Genomic DNA, 25,338 nt, shown 5'->3' with positions numbered 1-25,338 from the left:
AATCTCAGGACACACACACTCATTTCTCCCCGTGGATTCTCCGCTCTATTCAAGCACACATAAACACACACTAAAACAAAACAAGAACCAACGCTCGTACACATAAACACACAAATATGCACATTAACAGTTCTCCTCCCTCACCTACAGTAGCTACTATCTAGCCTAACCGCCTTTATGGTAATAAGCCTCTGTAAACCGTACAAGCTGTGTGTATACTGGCGGGTAAATAATTGCTCATGCTGCTCTGTCAATCTACAGTAGGAAAACCCTGGCAAAGTACACACACGCTCGCACGTTCAAATGAAATTGGCTGTTTTTATGGCTGCCTTCAAGGAATAACAGTCTCTGAGAGCAAGGAGTCTCACCCTCTTTCAACATCACAGTCGCATCATTCATCCAATGTTTGAGAGCTTTTTCATTGGACTGACATAAGACTAGGTCTACCACTAGATTACTAGGTCTACCACTCTAGTTAAGGTGAGGACGTGAGGCTGACCTGCTTTATATCTAAGGTGAAGTTGCCCTTAAATGCTGATCTTGGGTTAGTTTAGCATTTTCCGCACTAATGGTTAAGGTTAGGATTGGGAGAGGTGAAGCTGATCCTAGATCTGTACCTAGGGGAAACTTCGACCCGGGGCGTATTTTTAAGTCAGTGCCCTCTGCTGCCTCAGAGCACATCCACTCTCTCCCCTCCCAGTTCTACCCACCCCTCACTCACTCTCCCTTCTTTCCTTGAGAAAACATCACTTACAAAGGGGGTTGTAAAAGAAATCCCCACTCACCAAGTTGTAAAGGAAATGTAGCTCGCTGGATCTCACTGAAATGCCGGCTTGCCCAACTGACGGCGTTAGGGCACTACACACACACACACACACACACACACACACACACACACACACACACACACACACACAGACAGAGTTGTTGTGTTTGATTTACGTAGCGAGAGGTGTGAGTGAATGCAGGAGACAGGGGAGGGTCAGTAGCTAGGGGTACAGTAAATCCTACTGTCCCTTCTCATTTAGGAGTTCATGGACAAGTTGTCCTGACATTGGCATAGCATTGTTTGCTGAACTAATATGGCTGAATGAGAGCCACAGAGCACAGAACATGAAAATGTGTGTTCGTATTAGAGTTTAGATAGTAGACTATGTCCAACTCCATTAACTTTTTCCCATTTCATGTTCTCTGACTTGACTCAGGGATGGGAGTTTTATGTAGAAGCACCAGAGAGGAGACTGTATGGCTGCGTTGGCTGGCCACTCTGCAGCAGACTGAATGGCCGTCTTTGTCAGTGGCGCATAATCGTCTGTTCACCGGACTGATTGCATTACGGCAGGCCAGTCTGCCCTCACTGACTGGGTTCTGGAGAGACTGTCCCAAATGGCACCTTAGTTCCTATATAGTGCACTACTTTTGACCAGGGCCCATAGGAATAGGGTCCAGGGGAGGAAGGTATGGAACGTATCAAGAAGCTTTAATCTACATTGTTATGGTCTCGCATGGAGGAGTCTCTTCCCCCTCCACTGTTTTGGTGTCTCCTCTCCTTGTTGTCCTGACTCAAGTGGTTGATATGGGAACTGTTGAACAAATGTGTCCGTCTGTCTATGTGCCCATGAACTTAGTTGACTCCTGTTGAATGTCTGTCTGTCTGTTGGTTGGCAGAATACGAAGAACTGTGTGTGTGTGTGCAGAAGTCCCTTGGCTCTAGGGTAAACTGTTATGCCAGTGGCAGGCGTCTGCTCTCTCTGGGCCTGTCTTCCATCTGGGCCTGAGCTGCAGGTCACATGGTCAGCCGGCTCCCATTTCCTCTTCCGATCACCTGATACCGGTCAACTGCCAGATCCACCGTACGCCACCACCACAATTCTCCCTGCCAGCTGCCAGACCTGGCCCTGCCGCACGCACGCACACACATGCTCACTCACTCGCGCACACACACTCACTCTCCATCACGCGCACACACTCCTTGGTGAGAGAGTGCAGCTCACCACCCGGTACCAGCCAAAGACAATATATACTGACTAAGAGAACAGGAAGCATTCTTCTTCCCTCTGGCAGTGTAATTGTAGAGCTGTCTTCTAGCATGTCATATTGGGTGCATCCCAAATGGCACCCTATTCCCTACATAGTGGACTACTTTCTTCCAGAGCCCTATGGGCCCTGGTTAAAAGTAGTGCACTATAAAGGGAATAGCATGGCATTTGAGATGCAGATATTGTGTGTCTACTCAATTGCTGCCTGTCGGCCAGAAACACTACAACATGAAGCACAAAGGGAGGCCTCGATTCACTCAATCGATATGCCTAAGAACGTTTATGCAACTTCCCCTAGAGACAGGAGTATTGCAGTGGAATTGTGAAACATCTTGATTGGTTGGAACCAGTTAGCAATTTACAAGATTTTCACGTTAATCATGTCTCAAACACAAACTGATGCCTTTCACTCAAGGGAATCCAATATGTCACATTAAGTTGAGTCTGTCAAGGTAGATTTTTGGTTCAGGCTCCATGTCTTCTGATGACTAGGAATGCATTCTGATTCAGAATCATGGATTCCTGTCTAAGAATCTGAGTTCCTTCACATTGTCCTCATTGCTCCTTCCACCATAGTGTCTGAGTTTCTGATTGCTATGATGCCCTCATTGCCCTGGAAGACACTGGCCCTCTGTGGCTGCAACCTCAGGGGGATGATTGAGTAGTTAATGGCTGCATAGTTTGGGACCTGTTCCCTGTGCCTGCCTGCCAGGCTGTGTAGCTAGCCGCAGAGGACACACCGCCTGCCCGCCCAGCCGCCCGGTGCTGCCTGCATGCTGGAGGAATGTTCTGAATGCCGTACCCTACCCTTCCAACAACCAGCCTCTTGTGAAAATACTTGGCAACGCAGCCCGGCCCCGAGCAGACCTCTCCTATCCAACGCCACTGTTATTTGTCCACCATTGCCATGGTGACACGAGGAGGGGTTTAGGGACATGCCGATGGAATCGGTTCAAATAAATCCTAGGCCTATTCTGGTAAACATACAGGGATGGGTGTGTAGTGGTGTAGTTCTGATCATGTGTTTGCAGCCTGTGGTTTGACAATGTCTACAGAGTGTGTTTTGAGGGGGTGATGGAGTGGAGAGAATTGAGCTAGAAGAAATGCTGATAAATTGCACCTTGTGCACTTCATCAAAAATTCAATAATCTAACTTTTCTGGTGAACAGCACAATATAGAGTCGATTGAGCCCAACCCTTTGCATTTAGGTGCGTCTCCAACTCTTTGATCTCATTGACAAATGTTGAGTTGACTGTTTGGGTTTAGCATATGTGCTGCAGTTTGAAGTGTCTTAACCCAGTGAAGTTTAGATATGCCAGCGACTAGAACGCTTCGATGGAATGGGGGGCTCATCTGGCCAGGTAAAGTCATATTCTAAAAGGGAAATGTTGATGGCATTTTTCGATGCACAGGTGCTCTTATTTATTAAAAGCTGACGAGTTCCGAAAACAATCTATCTTTGTCAAAGCTTTTTTGTTGTCCTAACCCAGTGTTTCTCTGTGTCTGTTCAGCCTTTCTTCAGACTTCTGAACCTGCGGAAGCTGGGCCTGAGTGACAATGAGATCCAGAGGCTCCCTCCTGAGGTGGCCAACTTCATGCAGCTGGTGGAGCTCGACATTTCCAGAAACGGTTAGGACACACACACACACACACACACACACACACACACACACGGTCGGTGGCCCCCTCTGCTGGGGTCATTACCCAGTTTCAATACCAGCATATTGCATCCATGCATGCAAATTACCACCATGAACAGACAATTATTTTAACGCCCAACTAATAAATAACAAATGCTGCTTTGGCAAGCATGCTGCAAAACACCACTTTCAGAGAACCAGGAAGAAAGTAAGACCTAGAACAAAATCCTGCATTCATGGGCAGACGAGCTTAACCCCCTCCTGGCCTTGCCAGCCTTGGTAGTTAAACACGGACACGGAAAGGCATGTAAGAAAAGTGATCTGGGCTCTAAACCTTACATACCCCCCTAGAAACCAATGCCAGACGCTCAAGTCAATTACACTCTCGATTGTATACGTCAAACCGATCTCAAATGTTTCCTGCTTTGTTTAGTCCTACCGTATTGAAATCTGCAACTCAGAGCACACACACACACACATGATAGAAGTAGTCATTGCCCTCTGTGTCCTTGCTGTAGGTATCACATAGTGGGGTGACAGGGAAGGCAGGATTGATATGAGACATCTGTCCTGCTGCCACAGACCGACTGCATCAGGGGCAGCCAGCTGAACCAAGAGCTGTGGGAGATGTGGCCTAACGACTTACTCCATTTGTGCTCTGCTACTGCTGGCTTGGTTCTATTGCCCAGGAGACTAACACACTAACCAGCCTCCATGTGTCGGACCAGGCTCCTAAACCTAGCATGGATTTCATATCCTATGTATAGGTTAGGTTAGTGCCAAGTTCTAGCAGTATATGTACATCTAAGGTTCAGATCCAGACCAACCTTAATGTAGTCTCCCAGAGTGTGTTTGCGTGCACGTCAAGCGTTTGAAATGAGGGTGATAACGTTGACACTGACTGTTACTTGAATGTCTGATCATGTACAGTAAGAAAAGTATGGTAATTATCATCAGTCTTTTCGATGGGAACAGGTGAAGGGGTTTCCCTTTTCTCTTCATCCTCCTGTTTTCTGCCCGAACCATCCCTGTTCTTTGTCCACCTCTCCTCCTCTCCCCTCCTCATCCCCAGCCCATCTGCTAGTGATTACAAGGGAGGGGAACCTGAAATGGTGTGCTCTGTAGGTATGTGACCCCGCTGTCTGTGTCTATCCTGCTGAGTGTGCTCCCCCCGCTCTCTCTCCCCGCAGACATTCCTGAGATCCCCGAGAGCATTAAGTTCTGCAAGGCGTTGGAGATTGCAGACTTCAGTGGAAACCCCCTCTCCAGGTTAGTGGATCAGTCCAGGGCCACCAGGGCCACCTCTCCCACCCTCTCACTCTCTTTCCCCCTCTCGCGCTTTCTGGCACTCTCTCTCGCGCTCTCTCTCGCACTCTCTCTCCCCCTCTCGCACTCTCTCCCCCTCTCGCACTCTCTCCCCCTCTCGCACTCTCTCCCCCTCTCGCGCTCTCTCTCTCCCCCTCTCGTGCTTTCTCTCTCCCCCTCTCGTGCTTTCTCTCACGCTCTCTCTCGCACTCTTCCACTCTCTCCCCCTCTCGCACGCTCTCTCCCCTCCTCTCACGTCTCTCTCCCCTCCTCTCAGCGCTCTCTCTCCTCCTCCTCTCGCGCTCTCCCTCCCTTGCGCTCTCTCCTCGCGTCTCGCGCGTCTCTCTCCGTCTCGCCCTCTCTCTCTCCCTCTCTGCGCTCTCTCTCTCCCCTCCCGCGGCGCTCTCCCCTCTCGCTCTCTCTCCCGTCTCGCCCGCTCTCCTCTCGCGCGCTCTCTCCCTCTCTGGCTCTCTCTCCCTGTCTCGGCCGCTCTCTCCCTCTCGCGGCTCTCTCTCGCGCTCTCTCTCTCTACCGCTCTCCCCTCTCGCGCTCTCTTCTCCCCTCTCGTGCTTTCTCTCTCTCGGCTTGCTCTCAGCTCTCTCTCGACTCTTCCACTCTCTCCCCCTCTCATGCGCTCTCTCTCGCACTCTTCCACTCTCTCCCCTCTCGTACGCTCTCTCTCCCTCCTCCTCTCGGCTCTCTCTCCCTCCTCTGCGCGCTCTCTTCCCCCCCTCCTCTCGCGCGCTCTCTCTCCCCCTCCTCTCGCGCGCTTCTCCTCCCTCTCGCGCCTCTCTCCCCCTCCTCTCGCGGCTATCTCTCTCCCCTCTCGCGCGCTCTCTCCCTCTCGCCCCTCTCTCGCCCTCTCTCTCCCCTCTCGCACTCTCTCTCCCCCTCTGGCACTCTCTCGCACTCTCTCTCCCCCTCTCGCGCTTTCTCGCACTCTCTCTCCCCCTCTCGCACTCTCTCCCCCTCTCACGTTTTCTCTCACGCTCTCTAGCACTCTTCCACTCTCTCTCCCCCTCGCGCTCTCTCCTCGCACTCTCTCTCGCGCTGCTCTCTCTCCTCTCGCGCTCTCTCTCCCCCTCTCGCGCCTCTCCCCCTCTCGCGCCTCTTTCCCCCTCTCGCGCGCTCTCTCTCCCCTCTGGCCCTCTCCCCCTCTCGTCGGCCTCTCTCCCCTCTCGCTCGCTCTCTCTCCTCTCGCCCAGCTTTCTCTCACCCTCGCTCTCACGCTCTGGGCTCTCTCTCGCTCTCCCTCTCTCTCCGCTCTCCTCCCTCCCGCTACTCGCACTCTCTTCCTCTCTCTCTCCACCCTCTGGCACTCCCTCTCGCTCTCTCCTCCTCTCGCGTTTTCTCTCTCCCTCTTCGCTCTTGCGCTCTCTCCCTCTGCGCTTCTTTCTCTCACGCTCTCCTAGCACTCTTCACTCTCTCTTCCTCTCGCGCGCTCTCTCTCCGCTGTGGCTCTCTCTCGCCTCTCCCGCGCTCTCTCTCTCGCTCTCTCGCGCGCTCCTCTTCTCGCGCTCGCGCGCTCTCTCTCCCGCTCTCAGTCTCTCTCTCCCTTCTCGGGCGCACTCTCTCCCCTCTCGCCTCTCTTAAAGCGCTTCCTTCTCGCGCTTCTCTCCTCTCGCGCGCTTCGCCGCTTCCCCTCTCGCGCGCTCTTCTCTCCCGCGCTCTCCTCTCGCGGCTCTCTCTCCCCTCTCATGGCTCTCTCCTCTCGCGCGCGCTCTCTCCTCCTCTCTGCGCTCTCTCGCGCGCCTCTCCGGTCCTCGCGGCTCTCTCTCCCGCGCTCTCTTCTCGCCCGCTCGCCGCTCTCTCCTCGCTCTCGCTTCGCTCTCTCTCCCCTCTCGCTCTCGCGCTTCCTTCCTCCCTCTGTGCTCGCTCCTCCCCCTTTGGCTCTTCTCTCGCCCACTCGCCGCTTCGCTCTCTCCCACTCTTCTGTGCTCTCTCTCCTCTCGCTTGGCTCTCTCTCTCCCGCTCTCTCCCCTCTGTGCCTCTCTCTCCTCTCCGCGCTCTCTCCTCCTCTCGCTTCCGCTCTCTCTCTCCCTTCGCGTCTCTCTCGCTCGCCTCTCTCTCTCCCGCTACTCCTTCGCCTGCGTCTCTCTCTCCCCTCTCTGGTTCTGCTTTCTCTCTCGCCATCTCGCCTGGCGCTTTCTCGCACTCTCGCCCGCTCTCTCTTACTCTCTCGCCGTTCTCTTTCCCTCGCTCTCGCTCGCGCTTCCCTCTCTCCGCCGCTCTTTCTCTCTCTCTCGCCTCCTCTCGTCGCTCTCTCCAAGGCTCTCCTCTCTCGCGCGCTCTCCGCTCTTCCCTTCTCTGCGCTCTCTCTCCCCCCTCACGCTGCTGGCTCTCGCGTCTCCTCTCGGGCTCTCTCCTCTTCGCTCTCCTCTCGCGCTCTCTCTCGCGCTCTCCCCTCTCGTGCTGCTCTCTCTCGCGCTCTTCCCGCTTCTTTTCCCGCTTCTCTGCGCTCTCTCTCTCGTGACGCTCTCCTCTCACGCTGCTTCCCGCGCTCTCTATCGCTCTCTCCCCCTCAAGGCTCTCCCCTCTTCCCTCAAGGCTCTCCCCCTCTCGCCCGCGCTCTCTCCCCCTCTGCGCCGCTCTCTCCCCTCTCAAGGCCTTTCGCCTCTCCCCCGCTCTGCCACCTCGTCGCGCTCGTCTCTCCGCCTCTGGCAGCTCCCCCTCTCGCCCGCTCCTCTCGCCCCTCTGCCCGCTCTAAGCTCTCCTCTAGCCAAGGCTGCTGGCTCTCCCCCTCTCGCCGCTCTCTCTCCCCCTCTCGCCCGCTCTCTCTCGCCCGCTCTGCGCCTGCTCTCTCGCCGCTCTCTTCGCTCTCTCTCTTTCGCTCGCTCGCGCGCTCTCGCTCGCCTCCTCTCTGGCTCTCTCTCTCTCCCCCTCTGGCCTCGCCTCTCGCTCTCTCTCTCCTCTGGCCTCTCTCGCCTCTCTACCGCTCTCGTTTGTTTCTACGGGCTCTCTCTCCCCTCTCGCGCTCTCTGTCCCGCTACGTTTTCTCTCGGCACTCTCTCTTCCACTCTCTCTCTCCCCCCTCTCGCACTCTCTCCCCTCTCCTGGCACTCTCTCCCCCTCTCGCCAGACTCTCTCACCCCTCTCGTGACTCTCTCTCCCAGCCTCTCACGCCGCACTCTCTCCACCTCTCTTACCCTCAAGTCTCCCCCTCTCGCACGCTCTCTTTCCCCCTCGCGCTCTCTCCGCCTCTGACTCTCCTCTCGCCGTCTCTCTCCGCTCTCTTCGCTTGCTGCTCCGCCTCTTTTACGCTCTCTCCGCTCGCTCTCCGTCTCTTCTCTCTCTCTACCGCTCTCCCGCTCTCTCCCGCTCGCTCTCGCACTCTCTTCCACTCTCTCTCTCCCCCTCTGGCACTCCCCCTCTCGCACTCTCTCCCCCTCTCGCGTTTTCTCTCTCCGCACTCTCGCGCTCTCGCTCTCTCCTCTCGGTTTTCTCTCACGCTCTGTAATTCTTCACTTCCGCGCGCTTTCCTCTCGCGCGCTCTCTCCCCCTCGCGCTCTCTCCCCTCGCGCGCTCTCTCTCTTAAGCCTCTCCCTCTTTCGCGCTCTCCTCTCCATGCGCTCTCTCGCTCTCTTCCGCTCTCTCCCCCTCTCGACGCTCTCTCTCGCCGCTCCCCTCTCGCTCTCTCTCCGCCTCCTCTCGTCGCTTCGGCTCTCCCCAAGGCATCCTCTCGCGCGCTCTCTCTCCTCCGCTTTGGCTCTCTCCCTCCTCTGTGGTGGCTCTCTCTCGGGCCTCCCTCTCGGCTTCTCTCGCGCCTCCCTCTCGTGTGTCTCTCCCCCCCTCTCGCGGCTTCTCTCTCGCGCCTCTGCATGCCTCTCTCTCGCCTCTCTCTCCCTCTGCATCAAGGCTCTCTCCTTCAAGGCTTCTCTCTCGCGTCTCTCCCCCTCCTGCATGTCTCTCTCCCCCTCTGCGTGCGCTCTCTCCCCCTCTGTGTTTCTCTCCGGCCTCTCAAGGCTTCTCTCTCTCTAAGGCTCTCGCTCTTCGCCTCTCTCGCGCTCTCTCCCTCATAAGCCGCTCTCTCTCGCCAGCTCTGCGCCGCGCGCTCTCCTCTCGCGTGCTCTGGCTCTCCCTCTGCCGCGCTCTCTCCTCTCAGCTCTCTCTCCCCTCGCTCGCGCTCTGTCTCCGCTCTCGCGCTCTCTCTCACTCGCTCTCTCGCGCGCTCTCTCTCGCGCTCTCTCTCTCTACCGCTCTCTCTCTCTCGCTCTCTTTGTCCCTTCGCTATGCGCCTCTCTTCCCTCTCTCTCTCCTCTCCTCGCTCTCGCCTCTCTCTCGCCCTCTGGCCTCTCTCGCGCTCTCTCTCAAACAGCTCTCGCTGGCTTTCGCTTGTCTCTCTCCTCCCTCTCGCCTCCTTTCTCCCCCTCTCGCGCTTTTTCTCTCACCTCTCAAGCGCTCTTCCCTCTCGTCTCCCCCTCTCGCGCACTCTCTCTCCCCGCCTCGCCCGCTCCCTCTCGCTCGCTTTCCCCTTCGCTCTGCTTTCGCTGCTGCTTTCGCTCTCGCTCTCTCCCCCTCTCGCGTGCCCGCTATCTCCCCCTCTCGCTCAAGTGCTCTCTCTCTCTGCTTTAAGTGTCTCTCTCCCCCAAGGCTCTCTCTCTCTCCCCCTCTCGCCCGCTCTCTCCTTGCCTCGCTCTCTTCGCTCTCTCTCTCTCTGCTCCCGCTCTCTCCTGTCGCTCTTCCACTCTCTTCCCCTCTGCTCTCTCGGCACCCTCTGGCACTCCCCCCGTTCTCGCTCTCTCTCCCCTCTAATTCTCTCTCCCCCTCTCGCGCTCTCGCTCCCTCTAGCGTTTCTCTCACGCTCTTCTTCCTCTCTCCCCCTCGTCGCGCGCTCTCTCTCTCTCTCGCGCGCTCTCTCTCCCTCTCGCGCTCTCTCCCCTCTCTACCTCTCCCCCTCTCGCGGCCTCTCTCCCCCTCTCGCGGCGCTCTTCCCCTCTCGCGCCTCTCGGCCCCTCTTTGCTCTCTCTCCTCTCTCTGTTGCTCTCCCCTCTCGCTCTGCTCTCTCTCCCGCCTCTGCGTCTCGCTCCCCCTCTGTGCTCGCGTTCTCTCCCCCTCTCGCTGGCTTCTCTCTCCCCCTCTGCAGCGCGCTCTCTCTCCCCTCGCGGCGTCTCTCTCTCCCCACTCTCGCGTGCTCTCTCTTCACTCTGCGTGCTCTCTCCCCCTCTCGCGCGCTCTCCATAATCCTCTGTGTGCTCTCTCTCTCCCCCGACTCTCTCTCCCCTCTCGTGGCTCTCTCCTCTTCGCGGCTCTCTCTCTCCCCCTCTCGCGCTCTCTCTCCCCACTCTCGCGGCGCTCTCTCTCCCCCTCGTTCGCGCTCTCTCCCCTCCCTCGTGCTCTGTCTCCTCACCCTCACTCAGCGCCTCTCTCACCCGCTCTCTCCTTCTCTCGCACGGCTCTCTCACCTCCCCCTCTTCGCCGCCGCCTCTCTCTCCCCCTCTCGCGCGCTCTCTCTCCTGTTGACTCTCCCCCCTCTGCGCCGCTCTCTCTCCCCGTCTGCGCGGCTCCTCTCTCCACGTCTCTCGCCCGCTCTCTCTCCCGATCTTAAGCCGCTCTCTCTCTTCCCTCTCGCGTGTCTCTCTCCCCCTCTCGCGCGCTCTCTCTCGCGCTCTCTCTCTCTACCGCTCTGCCGCCTCTCCCTCTCTGGCTTTCCTCTCTCCCCCTGCTGCCGTGGGCCTTTCTCCCCTCTAGGCTTGCCTCTCTCCCCTCCTCTACGCATCTCTCTCGCCTCTGCGCCTCTCTCCCCCTCAATTGTCTCTCCGCCTCTCAGCTCTCTCTACCCCTCTGTAGCTCCCTCTCAGCCTCTCTCTCTGCCTCCCTCTCGGGCCCTCTCTCCCTCTCGGTCTCTCCCTCTCGCGCGCTCTCTCCCTCTCGTGCTCTCTCCTCTCGTGGCGCCCTCTCTCCTCCTCTCCGCCTCTCCTCTGGCCCTCTCTCCCCCCTCTGTTGGCCCTCTCTCCCCCTCGCAAGTCCCTCTCTCCCTCTCGCCTCTTCTTTCTCTCTGCCTCTCTCTCTCTCGCCGGGCTCTTTCTCTCTGCTGTCTTCGCTTGTCCCTCCTCTCTCTTCTCTCGTCTCTCTCCCGCTCTCGCCTCTCTGTCGCTCTCCTGTTTCTCCCTCTCGCGTGCTCTCTCTCCCCCCTTCGCTCTCTCTCCCTCTCGCTCTCCCCTCCCCTCTCCCCCTCTTGCTCTCGCGCCCACTCTCAATCCTGTCTTCCCTTCTGTCCTCTCATCACTAGGTTGCCTGATGGTTTCACTCAGCTGCGAGGGCTCGCCCACCTGGCCCTTAACGACGTGTCACTGCAGACGCTGCCCAACGACATAGGAAAGTGAGTACACACACCAACGAAATATGTAGACCCAACCACCTTATATGAATGGGTATTTGAACTCCGACACAGGTTTCCTTCTTGCTCTAAACATTTGAACTCCTCGTTCTGTAAAATGACAGACTTTGGTAAAGGCCTAATTACATGACAGTGGGCTCTCAGACAGACAGACTGACTGCTCTGAGTGACCAGATGGACGAGGCCCATCGCCATGCCAAGTTAACCAGGACCAACAGACGCCCCATCTGACTAACCTCTTCTCCTCCTCCCTCTCTCCTGCAGCCTGGCCAACCTGGTGACGCTGGAGCTCAGGGAGAACCTGCTCAAGTCCCTGCCCACGTAAGTGCCCTCTTTAGCCTGGCATAGTTCCCAGCCTCCCGCCATGCTAGGAAAGGTGGTTATTTCCTAAAAAGGAGTTGTTGCTGATATGACTAGTGATTTGAAGCACAATAGAGTCCTCAGTCATCACTAGTCTATCTGTTCACTAGTAAACCGCATTAGTAGCGCCCTTCTCTATGGATGCAGTTGTTGTGAGAGGGACAGATTGTAAATGTGTGATTGCTGAATGACTAGCTTGTCGTGACTGTGTGTGTGAAAGATTGGGGAGTGATGATAAACAATTAGCATATCTGGTCCTGACTGTCCAGATGTCGTCTTCAAATACATTCTTGATGTATTTATGTATAGATTATAAATATATTCTAAGACTGAGTGTGTGTTTAAACAGACTGTGTGGTCTGGGAGTCTGTGCAGTAGTCACCATTACTTCAGTGTTTCTATGATTTAATTGATTCTCTTATCCAGGTCGCTCTCTTTCCTGGTGAAACTGGAACAGCTTGACCTGGGCAGCAATGAACTGGAAGTGTTGGTAAGAACAAGCTCTAAATGGCTCCCTATATAATGCACTACTTTTGACCAAAGCCCTATAGGGAAAAGAGTGCCATTTGGGACGGTGACTCTATGTAAAGGATTTGTGATATACTGCATGACAATAACTCACATTCTCAACATGCTTTGAGGCCATACAAAATATACACACCCATGACCCTGTTTTATGCTGTACTACAAAAACACATATCTTAGCTAGAAGCTGGTCAGATATACAGCCCACGGGACATACCAAGCCGGAGCATACACCCTGAATGTCCAGCTTGTGCGCACACACACACACACACACAACATCACACCGCCAAACACCCGTCTTACATTTCCACCATAAGAACCCATCTAATCCACATATTTAGCCCACAAACAAACACAAAGGCTTGGAGCAGGTCTGTTGGACATCAGGGCCCCTGCATGCTATGGATGCGTCCCTAATGGCACCCTATTCCCTATATTGTGCCCTAATGCACTATAAAGAGAATACGGTGCCATTTGGGACGCATCCATAGTGTACCCTTAAGTCCTGTTTGTTTGAGCATGGGAACGCCTGCCTGGCTAGCCTTCTCAATGGGACAGGGTAAACAGTGCCTGTTGAGCTGACAAGGGCGTAGGCTGAGCAAACAACCTGACGTCATGCTGCCGCCTGACACCCTGCCTGTTATACTGTACACTGCTCAGCCCTGACAGGCATGCTAAGTCTTTAATTTAATGTATCACTTAAATACAGTCTGGGGTCATTTTACAGGTTTTGTGTTCTCTGGGGTTGATAACTAAAGAAGCCCAAAGTGAATTGCCCCTCAGGGATAAATAACGAATTGGAACAGGACCCAGGGCATCTTGTTTTGGATAGCAACATGCTTTGTTCTGTTTGGTTTATGGGCATAGCCAATGGGTGCAGTGTGTGGGTGTGCATATATGATAGTTTGTGTTTTCAGGTGAATCTTGCTCCTTTCCACTGCCATTTGGGGACCCCGGAGTGGAATGGTGGTATTTGGGGCGTATGATGTGTGTTTGTGTAGCCCCCCCCTTCCCTTACCAAGTGCTGCATATTTAAGTGGATGCTGCATGTTTGTTCCCACTCGCTCTAGCGTGCATTGGCTCAGAACACCTGATCGCCTGGCCTCGTGTCACAAAGCAGAGCAACGATAACATACATCATGCCCTCTGTTTACCTTTCTTCTCTCTCTCTTTCCCTCTCTCAATCTCTAACAGCCAGACACTCTTGGTGCTCTGCCTAACCTACGGGAGCTGTGGTTGGACCGCAACCAGCTCTCCTCATTGCCACCAGTGAGTACAGTCCTGGCTTATCGTCTATGCCCATCTTATTCGCTTAGACTCAGAACATTGCTCAGTATGAAACCCATCACATACATTTTAGTGAGAGTATTCACACTAAAAACTCCATTGCTGTGTGTGTGTATGTGCCTGTGCCTGTGCCTGTGTGTGTGTGTGTGTGTGTGTGTGTGTAGGAGCTGGGGAACCTGCGGAGGCTGGTGTGTCTGGACGTGTCAGAGAACCGCCTGGAGGAATTGCCCTCGGAGCTCAGCGGCCTGCTGGCCCTCACTGACCTGCTGCTCACACAAAACCTCCTAGAGATGGTCCCCGACAGCATAGGTGAGAGGGAGAGGGAGGGAGAGAGGGGCAAGGAGGGAGCCTTATTCACCTGAACTGGTTTACACAGTAGCTTCATTATCAAACTGAACTGACTTTTAAAAAGTACTTTAAGGTGTCTGCTTTTTACCAAGTACTGTTGAATAAGTAGACCCATGGACATTATCGTTGCTTGGATTCAATTGAAGGTAATGCACTTGACTCATAAAGAACCACACTGTCCCCTACTGGGGAAATAATGCCAGTAAACTGACATAAAGGCTTGCTCATGTTCATTAGGAAACAAACGGATGATAACTGACTGAACACATTTTCATTTTCGGTTACAAAACATTTTACTACGGTATGCGCTAATGAATACGACCTGGGTGACTCGATGTTTGTTGTTTCTCCAGGCTCTCTGAAGCAGCTGTCCATCCTGAAAGTGGACCAGAACCGACTGACCCACCTGAGCGACTCCATAGGAGAGTGTGAGAACCTGACGGAACTCGTGCTGACCGAGAACCTCTTACAGGTACAGAACCACTGCATTTATAACCCGTCTTAGAACCACGGTTCTCTGGTTCAGAACAAATGTACAGTACTGTATGTGCCTTGGCCGGGAGTCTTGGCACATGGCCTTTTAACAACCCCCTTGAGATGCATTATTTTTAATATCCATGAAATGTATAAACTTTGTATTATTGTAAATGTTTAATTCTATAGACTCTGCCTCGCTCGCTGGGCAAGCTGAAGAAGCTGACCAACCTGAATGTGGACCGCAACCGGCTGGGCGGCGTGCCCGATGAGATGGGCTGCTGTGCCAGCCTCAACGTGCTCTCCCTCAGGGACAACCGTGTGGCCAAGCTGCCTGCCCAGCTGGCCGACGCCACCGAGCTCCATGTGCTAGACGTGGCAGGGAACAGGTAACCCCGTTACACCCCCCCATATAGGTCCCACAACTCAGTGGTGTTGGTACACTTCTCTCTTGTAACATATCTAGTGACTCCACTCCTCAGGTAGTCTGAGCTCCTTCGCTTGATCCTTTTATCAAGCCTTACAATCCAATAATAATATAATAAATGCCATTTAGCAGACGCTTTTTCCAAAGCTACGTACAGCAGGGCATGCATACATTTTCATATGGGTGGCCCCAGCAGGAACTGAACCCACGGTCCTGATGTTGCAAGCGCAATGTTCTACCAACTGAGCCACACCAGATTTATTCTTATAAATCAGAATAGTACTTTCCATATGTTGTGTCCATGTTGTTGACGATGTTGTGTGGTGTGCCCAGGTTACAGAACCTGCCATTTGCCCTGGCCAACCTCAACCTGAAGGCCATGTGGCTGGCAGAGAACCAGTCCCAGCCCATGCTCAAGTTCCAGACGGAGGATGACGAGAGCACCGGGGAGAAGGTGCTCACCTGCTACCTGCTGCCCCAGCAGCCCTCCTCTAGCCTGGGTGAGTTAGCCCTACACCTACACCACCACCACCATCATCATCTTCATCATAATCTTCTTCTTCCTCCTCTCTCACTACCTCTATATAGCGCTCTGTTCTCCATCATCTTTTTCCTAGGCTATTTGCTATTTACTGACTTTCTTTACCTCCTTCTCTTTCTTCACTCTCACTGCATATCCTCTTTCCATCACTTCCTCTAACATAAGGGCTACACAGTAGGTGTTTTACCTGCTACACTGGAAGTGTAACTTTTGACTAGCATGAGCAGAGCGCAAGCCACTTTATCCATTGTTCTGGGGTGCGAGCTGTGCATCGAAATCTTGAAAATAAAAACCAAATCCTGGAGCTGTGCCGCTTACGCCAAGGTTTCATTGAAATGAATAGGAGCGTCTCACGCTTGGTAAAAGTTACACGTCTAGTGTAGCACGCCAGGAACACCCATTCACCCCCTGCTCCGTAAAGATGACTTTCAGTCCAGTGATGATGCTCATCTATCCTGATATCTTCTAATGTTAACTATTGGAAGTGTAGCCTGTATTATAACCCAGAGTCCTTCTCACTCTCCTGTCACTTTCAACCCAGATATTCTTACCATCACTTCTCCTAACATCCATTCATCCCATGTACTACAAAAATCCAGTAATTAATTATCTTGTTAGTTGTTGGAAGGTTCTACCTGTTTTGTAACCCAGTCCCTCTCTCTATCCTGTCTCTCCCTACAGAGAACCTGCTCCAGAATAGTGTGGACGACAGCTGGACAGACAGCAATCTGAACCGTGTGTCAGTCATCCAGTTCCAGGAGGAGACCACCAAGCAGGAGGCGGAGGACGACGAGGCGACCGCAGAGCGCAGGGTAAGAGAAATCAAATAAAATTGTATTTGTCACATGCTTCATAACAACATGTGTAGACTAATAATGAAATGCTTACTTATGGGCCCTTCCCAACAATGCAGAGAGAAATTATAACACAAGTAATAATACACAATGAGTAACGAGACAATTAATACACTTTGTTTTTAAATACATTTTGTAGGTTATTTTGACACAGGCGGGAGAAACCGTGGGGATTGAACCCCGGTCTCTGGTAAGGAGCTTTGTTCATGTGACTCCTGCACTGCACGAGCCAACACATTCTAAAGTGAAGCACTCGATGGCTGGCTCAACTTAGCTTCCTTGTCCTTTCCTTTCCTACTGTGACCTCTGATCTGACAGGGCATGACAGGTGAAAGTAATATGATGGAGAGGCATCCAGTCAGACAATCAGTGGCAGACTCCATTCCAGTCATTGTTTTGGCAGATCAGTCTGATTTACTGATCTCTGTGTCACAAGTTGGTTGTACTTTGTCCTTGGGTTTGATTTACTGTTCGCCTGAGGAGTACTGTCTGTAATTTACTGTCTGTAGATGAACTGTCAGTCTGGGGAATTTACTGTTTCGCGTCTGTGTGTGTGCAGGGTCTCCAGCGGCGGGCGACACCGCACCACAGTGAGCTGAAGGTGATGAAGAAGGTGATTGAGGAGAGGAGGAACGAGGTCTACACAGCCAGACATGATGGAGAGAGACAGTCTCCTGGTGCTGAGGTACAACACACCACTGGACATCCTACATGCCACCATACTTGAGATCCATGAGCGCAACTTTTTGCACAAATATAAATAAAAGGGTGCGTCCTAAATGTCACCCTATTCCCCATATAGTGCGCTTTTTTGACCAGGGCCCATAGGATGCCATTTGGGACATACACACAAAGTAATGCATGTGTATCCCAAGTAGGAAGTGGGTCTTTTCTGGGCAGTCTCATGGGTCATTCAGTGTAACATTGAGACAGAATTGGAGTGTTACCTGTTGGTCACCTAATCCAGGATTCTGTTTTTGCAATTCCGTCGTGTGATTGGTGGTTGCAGAAGAAGCGACTGAGCAATCTGTCCAGTCAGAGCCACGACTCTGCGGCATCCAACAGCACGGCCTCAGCCAATTCCCACGAGGAGAGGCAGGGCCTGATGACCACAGACCTGGTGGGTGGGCGTGGCCACCAGGAGGAGGAGGAGCTAGATGAGATGGAGGTGGAGTACGTAGAGGTGAGTTTCACTACTATGACAGTCTGTTACAATCACATCTCTTAGTACTGGAGCTGCCATTTAAGACCTGGAGTTTTACTTGGCCAGGAAAAACTATGTACCCTAGTTATACACTTTCTCCTGGTCAGGTCAATTAATGAATCATGCATATCAGTAACTTGAGACCCATCCTTGTCTTGAATACGATCCCTTCCCTCCTGCTCTTTCTTTCTCTCCCTTAACTCATATCATCCCCTCTCCTCTCCCGCCAGCCCACGGTGCACTTTGCGGAGGAGCCCATCTACCGGGGTGGGGACGAGAATGGTGATGATGAGGAGGGTGAGGACGGGGTCCCACACAGCGACGAAGAGGAACAACAGAGGCCCCAGTTCCCCACGGAGAAGCAGCGTCTGATCAGGAAGGACACACCGCACTACAAGAAGAACTTCAAGATCACCAAGCTGCCCAAACCCGAGGCGGTGGCCGCGTTACTGCAGGGCTTCAGCCCCGACGCTCACCTGGCCCAAATCCCGCCTTGCACCAAACTGCCCCCAAGGAGGAGGATGATGATGAAGAGGAGGAGGAGGAGGAGGAGGAGGAGTGTATGGTAACTCCGCAGCGCCACAACAGGATAGAAGAGCCAGAGCTGGAGGATAGGAGTCTGCTTCATGTCAACTCCTCCCTGCAGCCGGTCAAGGTAACCTGGGCTCGGGGTTGGCTGGGTTGGGGGATCAGGGGATGGGCGGGGTAGAGAACACGTTTACAATATGTACATAGTCTATAATGAGTAGGGCTGTTGTACAAAACTGAAGGGTACACACTTATTATCATGTAGCTATTGTGTTTAGGGCCCCCATGTTTTTTCTGATAACTTGACTAGACTAACTGGGGTCAGCTGGTCACGAAAACCTCAACGCCCTAACCATGTATCCCAATTTCAAATTAGCCAGGACAACCATGGGACTAGTTTTTCTTTTGTGTTTTGCCTCATGAACTGACAGTTGAATAAAGCTCTTGCACACCTTCTCTCTTCACGCTGACATGTTGGTGGCCTGCTCGCCTCTATGCACACCTTAGACACTCAAGTGCATAGAAGCTCCCCGTCTCTCTGTCACCATGCAACCTGCATTCAGTTTGGACTGCTGGCACTGGATTGGATTGGATTTAGAAGGAGATGTCATTGCATGCCATGTTGCTGTGTATAGGAAAAACAAACAAATTGATAGTTTACGGGAATGTTTGCCTGGAGTTGTCTTATGGCTTGCACTCGTGCTTTTACGTTGCTCTCTCTGTCCCACACAAGCAGGTTTCGCTCTTACATTCACAGATGGCGGTAGCAGGTAGTCGGTAACTTGATAAAAGATAATAATAACTAACGAGTGGACATTCTCATTAACAATATTTGATAAACGTTTGTAAATGTCGTCAAACAGACTGACAGTTTACGAATGGACAACCAGCACAAACCAAATCAGGTGTCAGTTGTTTAAATGCTTCAGATATGGACACATTTCACCAGGCTGTGTACCAAATATCTCCTTATTCCCTGGTCAAAAGTAGTACACTATAAAGAGAATAGGGTGTCATTGTGGACGCACACATATAATTTTATCCACACACATATAATTTTATCCACACACTACCCAGACTGCTCAGAGTGGAGCTCCCTCTTGTGGCTGCTCTGAGCTCCCGCATCAAGATTCACGACTCTCTAGGACTATTTGTCAATAATACCAATCAAATCTGCTTAATAAAAAGTGAAGATCTGTTAAATTATGAATCCCCCACCCCCATCAGCTGTGCACTAGACTCCTATGCTGGCCTCCTGCTGGCCTCCTTCACCATGCCTCTGTCTGCCCACCTCAGTACTATATATGCTTCTCACCATATAATTTGCTGTCTGCTGTTCTGTTTTTAATTGGTTAATGAACTTTCCCTTACCTGCCTTCCTACATTTGTGTGTTAGTGAGAAAGAGTGTGTGAATATGGCTCTTGAAATGTTTGACTCTAAGACAATTATTGTATTCAAATGTATTATTAATCGTAATCACCACCAGAGCTGCTACCTAATGTGCATTGAATGATGGAGGTGTGTATGTCTGCGTGTTATTGTCTACTGACCATCCAGAATTTGTCTTGGCCGAGGTGGAAATGTTGAGACCCAGACAAACAGTTTTTTATTTAATGTACACCTACATCACGGAACAATTTCTCACAATTTTGCTGCAGATTTCACATTGAAGGGAAACGCACCAATGGCTTTTCCCCATCTACTATACATCCGGCTGTCTCCTCTAGATCTGCAAACATAATCACTTAGAGTAGATGCAAGGCATACAATGGCTAATGCTGATTTGAGGTGTTTGGATATAATTATCTGATTCCTGGGTTGTTGATTGATTACAAACATGATTGACGGGTACTATTCAATCTGAAAAAGGACTTTAAAGGGGAAGAGGGTTTCCTGTGGTGTCTGTCTATAGGCTGGAGGGAACTTTGCTTTGGGAGCCACTGCTTTATTTCCCCCACTTCTCTTTCTGAACACAAGCTGCCCTCCCCGTGTGGCCTGTAACTCACCTCATCCTGGGTCTCGAGTTTCCACCCCTGCCTGCATCCGCTTCTGGTGGCTGGGGAGTGAGTGAGTGATGTGTGTGTGTGACCGATGTTGTTGCCCCTGTTCAAATGACCTCGACTGGCGATGAAATTGGCCATATCAAATGGAGTCCCTAGTTCAACCACTATACAATAGTGGATATTACCTTTTTGGGTTTATCCCAGTGGCTGAATGAATGTGTGTTACTGTTCTTTGATGTGTTTGTATGCGTGTGTGTGCGGTGTTCTGTTTTTGATTTGTTTTGGTTGGAATATGCTTGTGTGCATATTTAGTTATTTTGGCCTCACTAATCCGCATGCCTCTCGCTGGTTCCTGTCCTAACAGGGGGTGTCATTTGATCAAGTCAATAATCTGCTGATTGAGCCTGCTCGAATTGAGGAGGAAGAGGTCTGTACTTACTCTCTCTCACTCCATCCACTCCCCCCCTCTCTCTCTCTCGTTCCCACACTCACTCACCCATTCACCCACCCGCTGGCTCTCAGAGGGGAACAAAAAAACTGCCCACAAAAATCCATGATTAATCCAAGCCAATCGCCAGGGAAATGCTCACCACAACTCTCCATTGGACCACCAGCGTGATAGAACTCGAAGGGGACTAACAGAACTTGAAGGGGACTAAAATGGGCAGAGGGTTTTAGGATTGAAATGATATCTGTAACAATAAGGTTATACGAATTGTAAGAAAGGGGGGTAGATTTTATCTGTGGGTACCCTTCAATGATGTCCTACCCCATTCTCGGGTTCTACCACGCTGTGGCTCCCCCCCCTTTTCTCTTCTTCTCCTCTTCATCCCCTTGTTCAGGCTGAGAGGCCCTGGAGTGAATGTCTGCTTGTGCTGCTGTCTGTGATGGAGGAGGTCCGTCTTCTTTCAGGTTTTACAGTTTCTCACCAGGCACTAGCAGGATCTGGCCCACACAGATGGAACTTCTAACCAGGACAAATATATATTCTAAAAGATATCTAAAATAGTTGAGTACCTTTTGTGAGAACATCATGAAATAACAGTTGAATGGTATACTAAACCCAGCTGTTTCCACTATGGTACCACACCCTCCATCTATCAATGTATGACAAAGAAATACACTGGGGCTACGTCTCAAATGGCAACCTGTTCCCTATATAGCGCACTACTTTTGACAAGGGCCCATAGAGATCTGGACACTATGTAGGGAATGGGGTGCAATTTGGGACTCAACCTGGCTCTTTACAGTGATTTCAGTCCAGAGGGTAAGCACTATGCTCATTGATCTGCACTGATGAATAGCGCAAGAACCACAAAGCAGCGTATCAGTCGTGTTCAGAACTTAACACATGGGCATGAAATCTATCCACATACCACAATGGAATAATTTATTATTTTGAGGTAGTCAAAGTAAATGTACAATATCAAGGTCCTTCAAGAGTCACCATAGTGACTGTACGTACGTTCAATACAGAGACACCAAGGATATGTGAAACACCTGACACAATAAATACCATTTTGGTTAAATATCCATTGTTTGGGATTGATATTGTATTTCTGTATTAATTCTATTAACATTCATTTTGAAATGATAGGATGGTGCCATTTGAGTGGTAGCATTACAGGTAACTGCCAAAATAAAGGAAACACCAACATACATGGTGCATTTCCATATAGGATTTACCCCAGTGTTTTACCCAAAATGATCAGACTGTTTCCATCTACGCGGGCTGGCACCCTTGTCTCTCTGGGCCATGGCTCCGGCGGACCTGCTCTCACTTGGGGTCAAAGCCAGGCCACTGGCATTTACGTAACAATAGCTAAATGTGAACTTTAACACCTTCTCACAAAGCAACTGTCTTGATTATGCAGAGGTTGTTGATTCTGCTCTTCACAAGTCCTCACTGTCAGCCCTAGATATTGAAACACAATTTCTCTATTATAACATAAAAGTTTATACACTAGTATAACACGCTGGTGTTAGTTAAAAAGCAGCAAAAGTTTCTTAATAGGGCGTTGGGCCACCACGAGCCAGAACAGCTTCAGTGCACCTTGGCGTAGATTCAGATAGTGTCTGGAATTCTATTGGAGGGATGCGACACCATTCTTTCCCGAGAAATTCCATCATTTGGTGTTTTGTTGATGGTGTTATGTACTTCGTAATGGTATAAAAGTATTTCTGATCATTAATTTGGTTAAAATGACCTTCAAAGAAGTAACACTCTTCATAATGGGGTGGTTTATGGAGGAATCCTTGGTGAGTGACTGCACTTCTGGTGAGGATGCCTGTGGATTGGTTGGCATGTGCATCTGCTCTGTCCGTGGTTGCATTCTGCAACGGTGACAACGAGTTTGTGAAAGACCGGAACCTTGTCGACGACGACCCAACGGAATCAACGTCCACTGCCTTCTCTCCCAACCCCGGCACTTTCACTCAACTCTTTCTTTCCTCTCTTGCTCCCACTTATCTTTCACCCTCATCCCCAACTCTGCATGGCTTGCGCGGACAGCATTCACACATCCAGTTCAGACCCATACATGTTCTGATTTGTCGTGTCTCTATCGTACCCCCCTTGTTGTGACTGTTCCATGACAGAGTATTGTGTTACATATAGCCCCCTCCCCAAATACACACCTCCGTGCTAATGTCTGAAACTAGCCTATGTTTTTATGTCAAAAGGATTACGTTTGTCCAGTTGTTTCACTGTGTCTTTGGGCTAACGTCAATGCATTGTGATATGATGGGTAATTAGTTTAGTACTACCGTTAATGATATTTGGCACTGCTTTCGTTCTGCTTCTACTCCAAAATGGCCGCCTTTTGATAAGTTACTGTAGCTACTCTGCACTGTGAGATGCAAGGCAACACTCCCGCTCTTGTTTTTTTCTCCCTCATTCAACATACACTTGAGTTGAGTTTAGCCCTGAGACCAGAGTAGCCCCTGTCTGTCTTGTCTTGTGTGTCTGTCCCTAGTCCTCCTCCCTCTTGTCGCAGCCTGTCTATCTGAGGATAGGGCTGTTGTATGGGGCGTCTCCACTCAGTGCGCTGACCCCCTCTCCTCCATTTCTAGCACAACCTGACCATTCTACGGCAAACTGGGGGTCTGGGCATCAGCATAGCCGGAGGAAAGGGATCCACACCCTACAAGGGGGACGATGAGGTGAGGGCTGAGGACAGCTGTGGAGACTCCCAGATGTACAGATGGGCTGCGTCCCAAATTCCCTATTTACTGCTCTACTTTTGACCAGGGCCCTAGTCAAAAGTAGTGCACTACATAGGGAACAGGGTACTATTTGGGACGCATTCATATTCTGCGGATTGATTGGGCCTTGTGACTGTGTACTAGAGTCCTTCTGTCTGTCCCTCCAGGGAATCTTCATCTCCAGGGTGTCTGAGGAGGGACCTGCAGCCCGGGCTGGGGTCAAAGTGGGAGACAAACTCCTAGAGGTAAAGTCTGTGCATGCACGATAAGATATTGCCACCATGTTGCGTTCATGGTCTACATGAACAGGCCTTTTGACTGTAGAGAGAACCATGAGCTATGATCTCCGCTCCTCCTCAGGTGAACGGCGTGGCCCTCCAGGGGGCGGAGCACCACACGGCGGTGGAAGCCCTGCGCAGTTCGGGCACCGCCGTCTCCATGAGCGTCATCCGGGAGCACATGGTGGAGCCGGAGAATGCCATCACCACAACACCACTGAGGCCCGAGGACGACTACTTCCCCCGGGAGAGACGGGCCAGCGGGCTGCCGTTCTGCATGGAGGCCAGCTCCCCCGCAGGACCCCGACACAGGCTGTCTACCTGCCTGGTCCGCAACGACAAGGGCCTGGGCTTCAGCATCGCCGGGGGCAAGGGCTCCACAGCCTACCGCACAGGGGACTTGGTGAGAAAAACACACATCCTTAGTGTACAGCAGACAGTCACACATATCCCTGCTGAATGTACAACAGACACAGTGAGACATGACCTAGATATGGAAACTCTACGGTGTGTGGTGGAGGAATATTGGGCGGCATTCATCCCTGATGAATATTTTATCCCTTAGTGGTGAAACACCTTGTGTAGGTATGTGGTGTCAGGTTGTCCAACTTCACAAGTCAACGACACCCTCTTAACTGCACTAGCTACAGCATTAGAGGGAGAAGTCTAGTCAGGAGTGGTAGGTTTCCTACCTATTTCTGTTTTATGCCCAGTCATAGCCTTCAACCCCTCCAAGGTTTCCTTCATTCTGACAGCCACTTTTCCACTCCCAACATTTACAGCCATCGCCAAGGGGACACAGATATGAATAGTGAGCCTTGACACCTGATAGGTCTTGTGTAACTGGGATGGGGGTATTTTTGGGCCACCGCATTGACCACATTCATGGCTACATGTCCTGTGCAATACTGCTCTCAAACAGACCAACACAGCCCAGGGAGCCCACGGACAGAAACTGAGACGCACACTCACCACTGGAGTCTGTAAGTCATGTTGTGCATTTTCTGGAATGGATCAAGATGGTCTCTGTTGAGGTGGGCTAGGAGTAGGCCTGCACTTTGTCTGCATGTGTACATGATTGTTTGTTAAGTCCAATGAGTTGTTTGGTCAACCTTGCAGCTTGTGTAACTCTCCTCTTCAGGCCAAGCGACTGGAGGGCTCAGGGTCTTAGTGTTACTGTGAGTGGTGACTCTGTTGTCCTTGAGGTGTTACTAATCTATAGCCTTAGCGATCTCTGAACTTAATTTTACTGCAGTAGGATAGAATTATTACCATTTTGTTGAGTGCGACCTCTCAATATTTTGTAAATGTATTCAGCCAAATATTGTATTTGTTTGTGTAGTTGTTGGTAGTGGAGTGTAATAAAAGGCATTATGTTGTTCTTGTGCTCACAACCCACCACAGGAAATACTTCTGAACAAGCCCAAGCCAACTATTGAGAGCAGCATTAGACTAGTGACTGTGAATACGAGTGCAAGGCTATATTTAGTCCAGGTTGTGTGAGCTAGTCATTATGGGACGCCCCCTGCTGACCCTATGGTAACCGCCGTCCCAGAGTATACTGACTGGGAGTGATGGCGCTAGCAAGGCATTACAGCCCTGTTGCACCAGACTCACCCACTACCCCCTGGGTGACCGGATACACAGCTAGCAGACATGTCACTGTAGATTAAAAGAAGTGCATCATCTCTCCAAAATGTATAAGATTACCTAATTGTTCCAATTGAGTCTGAAATGAGATCATCTAATTAATCAACACTGGGGATATGCTGTCGCCCTGTATACATAAATGAGCTTAAATCTCAATTTCATTCCAAGATGATCCACACAGACATGATCACATTATGAACGGTCTCCTGACTCGTCTGTCTCTTCAGGGGATCTACATCTCAAGAATCGCAGATGGAGGGGCGGCCCACCGAGACAGCACGCTCCGCGTAGGGGACAGGGTCATCACCGTGAGTACCCCTCCACTCCTCTGT

The 25,338-nt window shown here is 51.5% G+C and overlaps 1 protein-coding gene across 1 annotated transcript in view; it reads left to right on the top strand.

Moving 5' to 3' along the window:
* The window catches only part of LOC121569915 (protein scribble homolog), a 120,171-nt gene that overhangs the window by 67,856 nt on the left and 26,977 nt on the right, over positions 1 to 25,338 (top strand). Inside the window, 20 exon segments of the mRNA XM_045221179.1 lie at positions 3,552 to 3,669; positions 4,871 to 4,949; positions 11,215 to 11,304; positions 11,587 to 11,643; positions 12,109 to 12,172; positions 13,402 to 13,476; positions 13,659 to 13,803; positions 14,196 to 14,314; positions 14,506 to 14,705; positions 15,077 to 15,243; positions 15,966 to 16,096; positions 16,698 to 16,823; positions 17,148 to 17,321; positions 17,573 to 17,818; positions 17,821 to 17,997; positions 20,239 to 20,301; positions 22,947 to 23,036; positions 23,246 to 23,323; positions 23,439 to 23,759; positions 25,234 to 25,314. Coding sequence (XP_045077114.1) covers positions 3,552 to 3,669; positions 4,871 to 4,949; positions 11,215 to 11,304; positions 11,587 to 11,643; positions 12,109 to 12,172; positions 13,402 to 13,476; positions 13,659 to 13,803; positions 14,196 to 14,314; positions 14,506 to 14,705; positions 15,077 to 15,243; positions 15,966 to 16,096; positions 16,698 to 16,823; positions 17,148 to 17,321; positions 17,573 to 17,818; positions 17,821 to 17,997; positions 20,239 to 20,301; positions 22,947 to 23,036; positions 23,246 to 23,323; positions 23,439 to 23,759; positions 25,234 to 25,314 — 2,601 coding nt within the window.

This window comes from Coregonus clupeaformis, chromosome 7, assembly GCF_020615455.1.
Source record: "Coregonus clupeaformis isolate EN_2021a chromosome 7, ASM2061545v1, whole genome shotgun sequence".
NCBI lineage: Eukaryota > Metazoa > Chordata > Actinopteri > Salmoniformes > Salmonidae > Coregonus > Coregonus clupeaformis.
The sequence above is the reverse complement of the archived record's forward strand: the minus strand, read 5'-3'. Positions and strand labels throughout refer to the sequence as shown.